Source organism: Camponotus vicinus, unplaced genomic scaffold (assembly GCF_025532165.1).
Source record: "Camponotus vicinus isolate PSW18456_S1 unplaced genomic scaffold, iyCamVici1.0 SCAF_5, whole genome shotgun sequence".
Classification (NCBI taxonomy): Eukaryota; Metazoa; Arthropoda; class Insecta; order Hymenoptera; family Formicidae; genus Camponotus; species Camponotus vicinus.
In genome coordinates this window covers 17982313-17996438 of record NW_028141977.1, presented here as the reverse complement: position 1 = coordinate 17996438, position 14126 = coordinate 17982313, and the positions used below count along the sequence as shown (strand labels likewise).

At 32.4% G+C, this 14126-nt stretch overlaps 1 protein-coding gene across 2 annotated transcripts; it reads right to left on the bottom strand.

Moving 5' to 3' along the window:
* Window positions 1–311: 311 nt before the first annotated feature.
* On the bottom strand, window positions 312–13525 carry Btbvii (BTB-protein-VII). Of its 2 annotated transcripts, XM_083100780.1 has the most exons (6): window positions 13097–13525; window positions 12030–12378; window positions 11586–11939; window positions 11308–11449; window positions 5330–5904; window positions 312–4741 (listed from the first exon to the last, which is right to left on the bottom strand). In XM_083100780.1, exons 2-6 carry the CDS (start codon window positions 12342–12344, stop codon window positions 4469–4471), a joined length of 1659 nt encoding a protein of 552 aa, XP_082956906.1. In that variant the 5' UTR covers window positions 12345–12378; window positions 13097–13525; the 3' UTR covers window positions 312–4468. The 2 variants fall into 2 exon arrangements, with proteins under 2 accessions (XP_082956906.1, XP_082956907.1); XM_083100781.1 differs by lacking the exons at window positions 312–4741; window positions 5330–5904 and adding an exon at window positions 6334–9259 and having other exon boundaries at window positions 13097–13523.
* Between the last annotated feature and the right edge of the window lie 601 nt (window positions 13526–14126).

The window sequence follows — 14126 nt, the reverse complement described above, 5'->3', positions numbered from 1 at the left end:
AGGAGCCTGCGGCGGTTCTTTTCGTCGTCGCAGCAATTTGTGATTTTTTTGCTTCGCTTTTAAGATCTTGAAACGAAAATATAATATTTCAATATATTAAGAATTTTGTATATTCGAATTGGATATTAAAAATAACAATTTTACTAAAAACAATTTAAAATTATGATTTATAGATAGTAACCCTTATCAATCAGCTAGAATTAAAAATTTGTTTTGAACAGAATTAAATGTCTCTTGAATACCAAGAGAGAAAGAATACGTCAATACGCAGGTGTAAAATATATTATATAAGCACACGACAGATTGAGATGATATCTCACATTGTTTTATTTTAATTTATATGAATCTCACAGGCTAGATTTTTTTTACATAAAATATGTTTAATCGATACATACACACATACACACACGCATGCACGCACGAAACGCAGGCGTATATGATACATCTGTATAATGCCGAGAAAAATATATTGCGCATATTCTCTACATCTTTTTTTTTCTAACACTTTACATGTACAAAGTGCGCGAACGTGCCGTTCGCGAGGAAATGTTCAGGGAAAACGCAGATCATGGCAAAAATCCTCGCTTGTCCGTCTCACAAATCGTGATTTATAGAAATAGCCGGAGCGAGAATCCAGCCTAATCCATCACCATGACTTTTCTCCCCGGTGGAGAAAATCTTCGGTCATTTCTTCGGACCACTGTTCTGCTGTTCGAGACATGTGTCGACTTCCGACGCTTTTCCGCGATAAATGCACGAGACACATAAAAAATGCTCAAAGTCTTGGAGGAGACAAATAGTGAATTTCAGGTGAAGATGGCTAAAATAAAAGAAGAATGTTAATGCACTTGATAGAAAAATGTTTTAGGAGAACTTCTGCGCGTTTCAATCAAAATTGTATTTTCTTAATAACAAAGAGAAGTCTGAAAATGATGGAATATTCTCCTTCACTTGTTAATCATAAAAATGCAGAAAAAGAATCTCCAGTAAAAAAAATCTGTGTAATAAAAATATATAGAAATGTTTTTCACGTCTTTTTTCTTGTCAAATTTCTTTTACCAACTGCTTTCTATTTATAAAAATTTAATTTAAAAAATAATTTTATATTTTCATGAAAATTGTTAAACTTACGAAAAAAAGATATTATAATAAAACCTTTATTTATTTACGAATATATATATTTTTATCTGAATTTCTTTTTCATCTCAATTACTTATAAATTCAAGTAATGGCATCATGTATGCCACTATTTTACAATATAACAGTTGTATCACAATTTTGATTTCAGAAAACTTTGAATACGTTAAATAGAGGAGAATTGGAGTAACATATATAGCCAGACTCTTGCTCTTGCATTTTTCCCTTTTATCCTAAAATTCGAGTACCAAGGTAACAGACGCGCGTGTCCCGCATTCAATTGATCGCGGAGTAAACGGCGACAAATTTACGCGGACGCATTAACGGCAGGACGCCGTTACAGGTGGCAATAGGGGGGAACTGCGAATGGTAGGAAGTGATTTATAAGAGTACATTCCGAATTTGATCGTTGCACGTGTGTTAAAGCTCTCGTTTAGCGGCCAACGCGCGTCCCAGCCAGTCCTTCCTCTATTTTTGTGCAATTTTGTCGCAATTCACATTCTCCAAAATTAGTGTTTGCATGTCGCCGTCGAGAAAAATTATTATCTCGATACATTCGCTTACAAGATAGAGAAAGAGAGAAAAAGAGAGATAGACATATAATATGAAAAGACTCCTATTGTGAGATCATGCAATAGAACGTGATTGAATGATGGGAAGATGTGAAAATTTTAAAAGTAACATTAATTACATTAATTCACATATGAATAATAAATGTAAAACTAAACATTCATGATATACAATGTGTTTCCAAATATATGGGAGAATAATTTCAGAAAAACAAGAATTTAGCATTGAAAAATTATAATTTGTACAAACTATCTAACTTTCTCTTTTCTCCTTTTATTTTTTCGAATCATCGTTTTTTATCTTTCGTAAATTTAATATCAAATAGTCTAATGATAATCTTTTGAAAAAAATTAATACATGATAATATGTTGGGCCTTTACTTAAATTTGAAAAAAAATGTTTTAAGTAAAGTTGGATAAACAATTGATACAAGTAAAAATAAATGGAAATTTTCATAAACAAGATCAATCAAGACAAATATTATGAAACTCTTTTTATTGTGCGCTGAATGAAATTATGTCCAGTTATATTAGGAAACGCTCTATATGAAAAAAAACTTTTCAATTGCATCAGTGCGCATTAGCAAGATTGCTAATAATTTTTACATTACGACGAATAATGAAATTATAGACATATGAAAAGATTGATACACATAAAGATATGTATATTTATGAATGAAACAAAATTTTGCAGCGTCTGCGCAAATTTTATAAAATCTCTTTTTGATATAGTAGAGGATTATTCCAATTTCATTTTGCAGGATATATTTCTCTGATATTCTGCGACCTGACATCAGACTGAATGTGAATGTAATGTTTGTTACGAGTTTAATTAATTCACATGATTGTTCGTGTTTGTTCGTTGTTTATCTGTTTTCTTTATATCTATTTTTACATAGCATAAATCTTATTAATTTATATACATACGGACAGTCTTTAATGTATATTAATGCGCACTAGTGCAATTCATTACATATAATAATAGAAATATAACTGTGATATAAGAAAATTAAACGTTTTTAAAAATAATCTATAATAACACAGGCCTGCTCGGTTCAGTTACAAAAAGCAGAATGGGTGAATCTGATAGATTTAGTGAAAGCGCTAAAAGCGAATCTGGCCGCAGAATTTCCCCAGCACATCAGGTTTTTGAGTAATTTGTAGTTGAATGGCCCAAAAATCACTATTTTGGCCAATTTCATGAATTTATTGTGGGGAAACAAAATTTTTTGAAATATTTCTGCCAATGGCATCGTATAGTACTCGTATAGTACTTTCACCTTTCAAATCCACTTTCGATTACCGTCGCATGATTTTTTTTCGCTGAGATATATAAGTATGAAGTTATAAGAAAATTTACGTTAAAGAAAATTTACATAGACATCGATATGGTAGATCCATCATCTTGAAATTTGAAAAGACTGACATATGTCAGGTTCGGTTGCCCAAAAAAGTATTGTAAAGAAATATCTAATACAGTTGTTACACATTTTGATAAATTTTTCTAAATTTTATGCCTTTTTATTGTGATTCTATTCGCCATATTGGATGCGCCATTTTTAATTTCAAAAGGTGACAGAAGGTATTTAAAAATGTATATTTTTACCCTAATTTTGATTCGTAGTGAGATAGAGAGGTGGCACGGTTGATTTAGAATGGCTTATTGGATTCCTGTGCATGACCGGTCTTATAACTTGTATATCTGAGCGAAAAAAAATCGTGCGGCGGTAATCGAAAGTGGATTTGAAAGGTGAAAGTGAGTACTATACGATGCCATTGACAGAAATACTTCAAAAAATTTGGTTTACTCACAATAAATTCATGAAATTGGCCAAAATAGCGATTTTTGGACCATTCAACTACAAATTACTCAAAAGCATGACGTGCTGGGGAAATTCTGCGGCCAGATTCGTTTTCAGCGTCACAAAATCTATCAGATTCACCTACTCTGCTTTTTGTAACTGACAAAAGTTCAAACTTCGCAGGCCTGTGTAATTATTATGTTTTATATAATAATTTTATATGTATAATTATTATATAAAACTAATAATAATGAAGAATTGTTATGAAATAATTATTTATATATATTCTAAAATATTTAGTTTGTTTTATGACCTCGATGCATATTTCTTTTATCAAACTATATAAAATTATTGAAAATAAATTTTTTATGTCTATGTTGAAAATAATTCTTTCTGATACTAACTTCATGATAGTGAAAAGGTCTTGACAAAAATATAAATGTATATATATAAAGTAACGAGTTACTTTTTTTACTCGGTAACGAGTAACGGCAACTAGTTACTTTTAAAAAGTAATCTTTCCCATCCCTGTATATATATACATATATAAAACTGCGCTAGAAATAACGATGTTGCTAAGAGGCATATAATAAGAGACATAATAATAAGAAAGAAAAATTCGATATCCGCAACATGCAATATTATCATCGTGTGATCGTACTGCAATATAATTTCGTCTACTTCAACAATTATAGACGCTGTAAATATATTATGAAAATATATGAAGCACGAAAAGTCTTTGTACTGAAAGTTTCATGATTCACATCGATCGTGATACAGGATGAAATGGTAACGTTACATGTTACACGTTAATGATGGATTCGTTATTTTGTCACGTCAAAAAATTTCATACATTTAAAGCGCGTGCTCAACACATAATCCGATAGGTAACGATTACTTATAAAACAAGGTACATTGTACTACTACGTACTTTAGTAGTGTGTAGTAAATACGAAAGAGTTAAACGGAGCTAGTTTTTGGTAAGGGTTTCAATTTGGAAATTAATTCGCGCCGCTGTTCGTGATACTCTTGGAAGCAGGGTACGATGCATAAATTAATCTGACATTCGGGACAGTGATACTTGGTCTTCCTACGAAGTATTCTGCCATGATCGTCTATCGTATTCCAGCAATGATTGCATCCTAAGGCAGGACCCTGACGTAACACCGGACAGTGACCTAATCGTTGATCCCCCGTATTCTCACGAGACGACTCTCTGCTGCTACTGCTCGTCTAAAAGCAAATATATTAAATTATATTTATTTGATTCATATGATATACATACCGATTTTACAATTTAAAAATAATAAAGTGCACGCAGGTAAAAAGAAATAAGAGAGAATCTAATTAATCTCTATTGCAGTTTATTAATAGGACAAAAATAAACAAATTTTTCAGATATATTAAGAGTTTAGTATTTTTTGACATATATATTGCATGAATACATGAGAATGATGATATCATATTTTTATATCCAATTCTTAAATCATACAAACACAAATTTGGTCTATCATAATGATAGAACTAAAAATTAAATTGTATATATCCAACCAGCATTAATTTGATAGTTTCTTCGTAGAAATGTTTGTTTTGTTAAAATTGATCTTGAATCATAAATAAGAAAAAAGGCAATAAAGATCAAAAGACAACGCTGTAATTATATGTTTATATTAATTGACATATGTTATATCTATGAATATCGTTCTAATTACAGCGTTCTTTTTTTATCATTATTGTTTTCTTTCTTATTCATATGATTGTTATGGATTTAGAATTATAGAATTATTTAATTTGTTTTTTATGTTAATCTCGAATATCTACCTGCGGCGATGAAGAAGTCCGCCTCAATTCTGTCGTCTTCACTCTCAATCCGGAGGAAGTACCGCTGGTAGTCCCTAGCTCAGAGAGAGTAGTCGGAGTCGAAGTCTCCTCACATCCCTCTTCCTCCGTCTTGACAATGGGCGCCGGTTCGATCACTATTGAGGGACTCATGGTTCTGCCAGGTAATTCCGGATGTGAATGTTGTCGGTGTATCCAGTAAGTCCCGGACGTACTCGGTTGCTGACTGGACAGCAACGGATGTGAGTGTTGTTTGGTCAAGTAGGACGGCTGGGGTACCGTCAACAAGTTGGATGACGTCGTTGTCACCGTCAGCAGATTCGGCTGATTGACCAGCATGGTGTGCGGAGGTGGTGATATACGCGATTCCTCGAAACTCCTCGATGTTTGGGGTAGGTTCAGTGTCGATGTGGCGAGATGAACGGAAGTCGATACAATGTGAGGCGAAGAACTCGCTTCGCCATCCGGTGACAGGTGACTCGGTTCTTTCTTCACTCGCGGTTGTCTAATTAGCAGCCGAGTCCTCTTCGTTACTGCTTGTGTCTTGCAGTGAAGAACTATAATAATAAATGAATAGACTTTAGTAAAGAGAATCGATACACGACATTATTATCAGTTTTATTGCCATTATAATAATTTTATATATTATATTTTATATATCATATTTATACAATATATTAGCAATTTTTATCAAAGAAAAATATTGAAGATCTCAGTGTTGCGAATACATATTAATTATATATGCATCAATATACAAAAAAATATTTATGATAAACATAATTATTTAATAATTCTAAATAAATTCTATCTATATAAATAATAAGATAAACATTGTGTGATTAGATCATAATTATTTTTTGATTGACATATATAGACGCTTTTTCTTTATCCTCATAGTTATTTATAATCGCAGAGGAATGAAAAGTTTATTATTAATTGAATGATGAAGAAAAGGTTGACACATTGAAACAAATAAATGGATCCCATTCTTGTTGCAAACTGTTAGAATAATTTTTATTCTTTCAGAATTATTTTTTAATCGTTTATATAAGGGGTATATAAATGCTTCTTAACAGTGCAATTAACGGCTATTTTACTAGAGACTAATTTCTAATTTTAAACCACTCAAGTGTATATTTTTCGATCGTCTTTTAGAACGCTGTTCTATCTTCATTCCATTGTGACGAAAAATATTGAGTTTACAGAAACGCAAAAGTAAAAAGTACGATCAAAATATTTTTCGATTATTTTAAGCTTTCGCATTTTTTTGTTCAATACATGCATTACCCTTCACTGTTTCGCGATTAATTTATTAACAGTAAATATACACAACAAATAATACGAATAAATAAAACAAAAAATAATTTCTGCAAACAAAATTAGAAATATTAGTTTGCATATAGTTCATATGTGTATGTATATGTATATATGTATGTATATACATATACACACATACATATGCATATATTTCAGTTTTTTATATCCTATTTTTATTTTACATGATTAATGTTAAAAAATGTTCTCTCATATATCTATCACATATATTTCACTAGAGAACTAAACTAATAAATCATTATTATAATTAAACATAACAGAAATACAAATGTCATAGTGACATGATATAAATGTACATATATTAGTCAATTACACTACGCTTTCTAAATATTTCACATTATTTCACATTAAATTTACATTTTGAAACAATAGAAACTATTTTCATAAAGCTTGAATTAATTTAATATATGCAATAATAATATATCAAGTAACGTTTGCTTACATTATTATTCAATTTACGTTTTCATTAATATGACTTTTCGGTTTCATGAACAAAAGCGAATGAGTAAAAATGTGTAAATATGTAAACATAATAGAAAAAAATAAAGTAATATAATGTAGCAAAATAATACATATTATAATATGTAACAAATATATATATATATATATATATATATATATATATATATATATATATATATATATATATATGTAAAAGGAAAATATATCCTTCCTAAAAAGAGAGTATGTGACAATTCTCTCTCATATATTTATCAACATAGTAACAATTAATTGTAATACATGTATTGATAGATTATCTCCGTGTGTGCATAATGTTAGTCTCGTACAATGTACTAACACACGTGTGCAAATACAGATATAACACAATTTCTAATCGTATGCTTTGTACAATCTCATACAATCAGTATAGTTTCACTATTAGTTGCAGCAACATTTTATTCGGAGCATTGAACGATTGCCTCAATTCCAGATGAAATTTTCATTGATAATTTTAACATATGACGAACGGAAAATTAAAAATCGATCTGTCGTAAATATGAGAAATAATTGGTAAGTGCGAACGTGTTCGTCGCTTATAAATCCGGTCATTTATCACATTGCAGACGTCTTAGTTCGAAAAACATAAGAATAGAAATATAAGACAAATTAAGACAAATATATATTTTACAAAAAAAAAGAAAAATTTAATTTAAATAATTTAATATTATATAAACAATATTGATTTTCTGGATATATCCAAGGTCGCGCAGTTTCTTCTTAAATTACAAACGATTCGCACTTGAATCGGATTCTCCTCTAGCAAAGATTTAATTGGGGAAAAGAAAAAGACAAAATATATATAAAATATATATATAGGAAAAGTATGAAATTATAATATTTAAGTTAGTATTCAATTCACATTTAATGTTATGAGATGTTGTGAGAAAAATCACGGGACTAGTAGTAATTCATAAAATTTTCGATAAGGAAAGAAATAAAGTTCAAATATTTAAAATCGCTTACAACTAGGAAAAAGCACGGAGCATATCTGTGATAAGTCCTATACAATATAAAATATATAGCGACTTATATGCATATGTCAACTTTGAGATCCGAATACTCAAAAATTTGTGGATACGTAGACGAAAAAAAATGTATTATAAATATTAAATTTTGAATATTAAAAAGCATTCGGACTTTCTCTTATTTCGGTGACTTTCCAACAACTCGCGAAACTTTCGTTAACACAAGAAACTTGATAAATAGGTTCAATTGTTTACAGGGAGCAGGATAAAAGGGAGAAAAGGGAAGCAAAGAAGGAAGGAAAGTAACACTTTTCTCAAGGTCGTCTATACAAGTGACTTTCCGGGTAGGATTCGTTTCACATGGCGTTATAGTTGACGCCATGCAGATTGATCGGCATCGTGGTACTCGGTAGCGCATAGTCCGTATGCCTGTCAATATAACCGCTCAGCATCGTATGGGGACTGTGGCTGGTTAGCATAGTGTGCGTGCTATGTGTGTTGTGCGTGCTGTGCGGAGTCGTGGGCGGGCCCATGGGCGTCGGGCTTTGCGACGAGTTCATGGGTTGCGCCGGAGGCGGCTGCGACGGCGGTGGTGGCGGCGGCGAGGAGTTGACTTCCTGCTTAACGCGAGACTTGAGGCTGGGCCGATTGTTCGGATAGCCGCGCTTCTTGTATTCGAGCCAAAGCGTTCGATTGTTCACGCCGAACATCCTCGCCGCCTTACAAAACCCTATGCCACCGTAACGTACGGCGTCAAGCGCACGTATAAAGTTCTCATCCGCTTGCGGATTAGTCGATCGTTTCCTCTTAATCGCAGTCTGCGGGCTGGCGCACGGGCTCTGGCAGTTACTCGGGCACTGCGCCGATGGCGAAGGGCCGCCCGACGACGACGCGTGCTGCAACGTCCCGTGGGAAGAGTTTGGATAGTTCGTCAGAGCGCAACTGGAACCAGTCGTGCTGGTACCAGAGTACTGATCGCTGATGGTCGAGGATGTTGTTATTTCGGGCGTCGTGAACGCCGACGACGCTTGGATCGACAGATTCGTTTGACACGAGGACAGAGCGAAACGTGTCGGATGATATGTGTGCTCCATAATAGTCCATTGTAATCCTGTAGAACAGACCGATTGATCTTTGGTCAGAGCACAGGAATTATCAATCCGCTGATACTTTGCGTGTTTACGATTAAGATAAATGGTAAAGAATGAGAGTAATATGATTACACAATATTACGAACTATTACGATTATAAACAGTGAGCGAAAAAATGTTCGATTCTGATCTATACTTGGATTTTCTTTGGCATGAGAGTTTAAAAAAAAAACATTTGATTAAATCTTGCTCCATTTTGAATAATTTTCATGTATATTCTCATTTTTTTTTAATTTACTTCACCTGTATATTACGTAAAAATCAATTAAAGATGCATTTTTACATAATTATATTATGCCATTGATAATTTAAACTATAAGAGAAGAATATATATATATATAATATATCATAATATATATCAGCGTATCTCTGTTCATATAAAACAAGGCATACATAAATATAATTATAATCTAATAAAAAAAAATAAAATTTTATTCTATGATATATAGAAAAACAATACTAAGCTCTAAGTAAGCGAAAGATGATAGATATTAAAAATAAAATCTTGTGAAGAAACGATATATATGAGCGTATTAAATATGAAATTGCGGCATGGCACAGATACATTTTTAAGCACATCATTGTTCGAAATATTGAAATACATTTACGGAATTTGTTACATTTATAGGGCAGAATATAGTGGCACACATACACACTCCGTTAATGTTAAAGGCCCGACATATTATCCTTCTCCGGAAATATAACATATTGTGTGCTATGTATCTGTGTACCATGATGATCTTCTTTCATGAATGAGAGAGAAATAATCTTTTTCTTTTTGCACATTCGCATTATTATTATTATAAAGTTTCAATTCCTGAAATTTCGCTCTATTTTCATGTCAAACGTCTGTTGATTCTCCTTGTGCAATACATTTAAACGCATCTGTGCCAGCATAATATAATGTGTGTAAACTTCGCTTATTGACATGCAATTTAAATACCCACCACAGACAATATATATACATAATTAAAATAACAATTATCGGAGGGTTGATATTTGCCGAAAGGGGAGGTGTCATGCAATTTGTCGAAGTTGTCGAATCGCGATTATATTTACAATGCAATCTAATAAAGAATATTATTAAATCTACAATATAGCTAACTGCTCACGCATGACATATTCCATCAAATTAAAAATTGTCTTTAAACTTTTTCATGTTTCTATATACAAGGTCATCTACTATAGTTTACAAACACTATATCAATCAATTTATTAATTTATCTGATTTATCTTACATTATTGCCAAAACCTAAATATTTGTTAAATAATCAAGTTTGAGAGACACAATATTTTATATATTTCCATGTAGTTTTTCTTTTTAAATCAAATTAAGGAAAAAAATATATAATTTAAAAATTATTATGTCTATCTCTGAGAAAATGATAAAAAAGAAAGAGACTAAGAGCGCTTTTTCATTTTCTCATTATAATTTTTTTCAAATATATATTAAAATATCTATATAATAAAATATCTATTAAAATATAAACACATATATATAATATTAAACATTAAATTATACAAAAATGATTGTTCTTTTATCTCATATTAGTTCTCTTCTATATACTTTTATTTTTACATACTATATTTTTATATATTTATTAGAAAAATATATTTTTTTTAAATCATTTTATCATTAATAAAATAAATAGCACATTCTAAATATATGCAAATTAAATTATAATTTTATGTGAAAATAAGAAAATACAAAAAAGCATATATAAAAAGAGAAATATATCTAAATAATATTTATGCAAGAGAATTGAACAATTTCAATTCACAATCATGTTCAAAATTATTCATGCAGCATAAAAAAGAAAAGTAGTAAGAATATATATATATTTGAATTTTTGAGGGCTTTATACATTAATTATATATATATATATATATATATATATATCTTTTTTATTTCTCTTTGTGCATAGATAATAACGTTTTATTATAATAGATATTTGAGTGATTGGATATTTGTGGAGATTTCTACTTAAAATAGGATACAATATCTTACCTTGACTATGAGTATGAGAGGGTGGTTGCGAAGACACAGAACTTTGCCCAATGTTTCCTCCTGTCGATTGTTGACTTACATCTTGAATAGAACCATCACTCTGGGCTGGTGTATTGGTAGAACTAGTTTCCATATTACTCATCTAAAATGTAAGAACATCACATGTTATCCTAAATTAATAATTTATTTGTTTGAAAATTATAAGAACTTTATAACAAAATTAAATGTATGTGTTTTACATCATTTAGTGTTAAATGTTATTAAATATATTTACTTACAATTGATATTTGATCTTCATCAATACTGCCTTGAGATTCCGTGCTGGTATTTACTGGTCGCCTTAAATTCTCTCCACTTTCTTGCGATGCAATTAGGGGTTCAGGTTTTACAATATTAGTAGCCACTAGTGTTATTTCATTGATTTCTTCCGGTCGATCGCCAGAACCAGACGTTGAGCCTGTAGAAGACTTTCGTAACCTTTTTCTACGAAAAGAAGGAGATAATGGAGATGGACTGGGTGAGCAGGATTCGCCACGATCTCCTCCACCTGTTTCGCTGCTTCCACTTGGCCATTTAGTTAATGATGCTGTATGCATTTCTGCAAGTCCTTTTATCTTTAAGCTTTCTGCCGTCTGTTAAATAAATAGTATTGTTTATCAAGTATTTTCCACACAAGTATAAGCAGATTGTCTAATTACTAATAATTAAAGTATTTTTTTTACCTTTATAATAGATGGCAATTGATCTTGAGATATGTTTACTTCTCCATAGTACATAAAGTCTACCATAATCTTGAGGTCCGAAAACTTGATGTCCTTGAGTATAACAATAGGGTGCTGACAAGGATTCACCGTAAACAGTGACTGAAAATACGTACTGCATGCTGACAGTACAACTTTGTGAGCCTGAATTTGCCTGCCTTCTGCAGCAAGAGTAACATCCACTAGAGTCTCATTATTTAATAAGTTGGAAAAAACCGAGATGAAATTCGGCTGATGATTGTTCCACCGCAAACAATACTGTTGCATAGACATCATGACAAGGTGATAAGAAACTCTTTGTAAACTTCAACTGTAACATAAATGAAAAATATGGTTAACGTCATAGCTTTATAATTTAAATCCTCTAGTAAAACGTTTAATATTTATAGATATCGCAAACAGTGATGATGAAATGACTGTCATAAATAAACTCAAATGTTTTACGTAGAAAAATTCTCTCTAAATTTCATTAAACATGTATTATCTCGTATTAGATATATATATATTAAACTCTTTAAATAAAATAAATTTAAAAATCGTAGAATAAAAATTGCAAATTGGCTTATTACGCGAAGGAGGAAAGATTTCACGCGATTGTCCAAGCAACAATTTTTTTTTAATGACGCAACTACGGATAGGGAAAAATCTAAGCTAAGAAACAGTCGATATAAAAATAAATGCCCCTTAAATATATGACCTATCCATTTCCTCTGTTGCAAAAGCGACGCAGACAGGTGCGAAATGTCACACAAGACAACATGTCGCGACGTCGAGGAGTGTGCATGTATATGCATCGCAAGCTTCGACGACGCCGTCGACGTCGTCCAACACTCGAGGCATTATCGTTGAACAACGCGGTTAAAAAATCCCACATCATAGTCTCTTCGCGCGGATTTAGCTCAATACGATGACGTGAGTCAACAATGATGTTGATAATTGTGACGATATGCTAAGAGGAAAAAAAGAGAGAGAGAGAAAGAGAGGGAGAGAGGCAGAGGAAGAAAGAAGAGAATCGGCAACGCGCTTACTTCGATCTCATGAAGTTTCCTCGTCGCGCAATCGACACTCGAGAGACTCGCCGGTTGTTCCCTTCAAGGTGCAACGCACCTCGCCACCATGGATCCCGCGACAAAATTTTCCACAACAGACTGAGCGATGACGCTTGTGTAATTCGCGAGTGACGTCATGGGCGAGGGAGGGTTTACGCGACGACGACGACGACGACGCTGTCGCTGCCGCTAACGCGGGGAGTCCCGCGGCCACCGAAATTCACGCGTCACGCGAGCCGAGCTCACTTGCCGCGCGCGACAAATGTCACACGCACACACGTCGCGCGGAGGTTGGTAGGTATTGCGTGCGCGATCGAAAAATACGCGAGATCTTATCAACGCGCGCGTCTCTCCTCGCAAAATCCTAACTTGATCAATATAGCGGCCGATTAGCGCCGCCATCTGGCGAGCGATCCGCGCGAACGCGGAACGCTCACGGTTTTTCGAAGCTGGAAAAAAGAGCCGACGCACACACACGCACACGCATAAATAGCCGTTTCCTCAATTATATCTCAGGACGATGTTTCACGCGCCTTGAAATTCGTTTGCTAGTATACATAAATAAATATGTCGCGGAAACGTTGTTCTACAACCAAGTCGACATTAATGAATATCATTGAAATGAAAGTCCGCTACAAAAATTTTTAAAAATTTCAGATCGCTACAAAGATTGAAAAAAAATTTTAAATATTACAAGAAATATTATAAGTATAGAATGTCCTATATAATATTAGAGTGCTATTGTATTATGATGAGACGCTTGAAGAAATCTTATTTGAATATAAAATAAAATATTCAGAACTAGAAAGTACATTTCGCTGTCAAAAAAATTTATCCTTACCTATATATGGGATATCCTTATAGAATAATATTTTATGTATGATTAAAAAACAAAAAAATTACTCTTCTATTTATATCTTATTTAAAATCCAATATTCAAATGTTATCGAAGCTCCAACTTGAAGAAAAAAAAAGTGAATATTGAATAAGAAGTAGAAAACGCATAGGA

What these genes read in the sequence shown, in the direction of transcription:
- Btbvii (XM_083100780.1), bottom strand. Translation starts at nt 12,344, where the DNA reads ATGATGTCTATGCAACAGTATTGTTTGCGGTGGAACAATCATCAGCCG. An exon ending in AATTGCCATCTATTATAAAG is followed by an intron (nt 11,940 to 12,029) that starts GTAAAAAAAATA and finishes TTTATTTAACAG; the next exon opens with ACGGCAGAAAGCTTAAAGAT. An exon ending in CTCTCATACTCATAGTCAAG is followed by an intron (nt 5,905 to 11,307) that starts GTAAGATATTGT and finishes TTATTATTATAG; the next exon opens with TTCTTCACTGCAAGACACAA.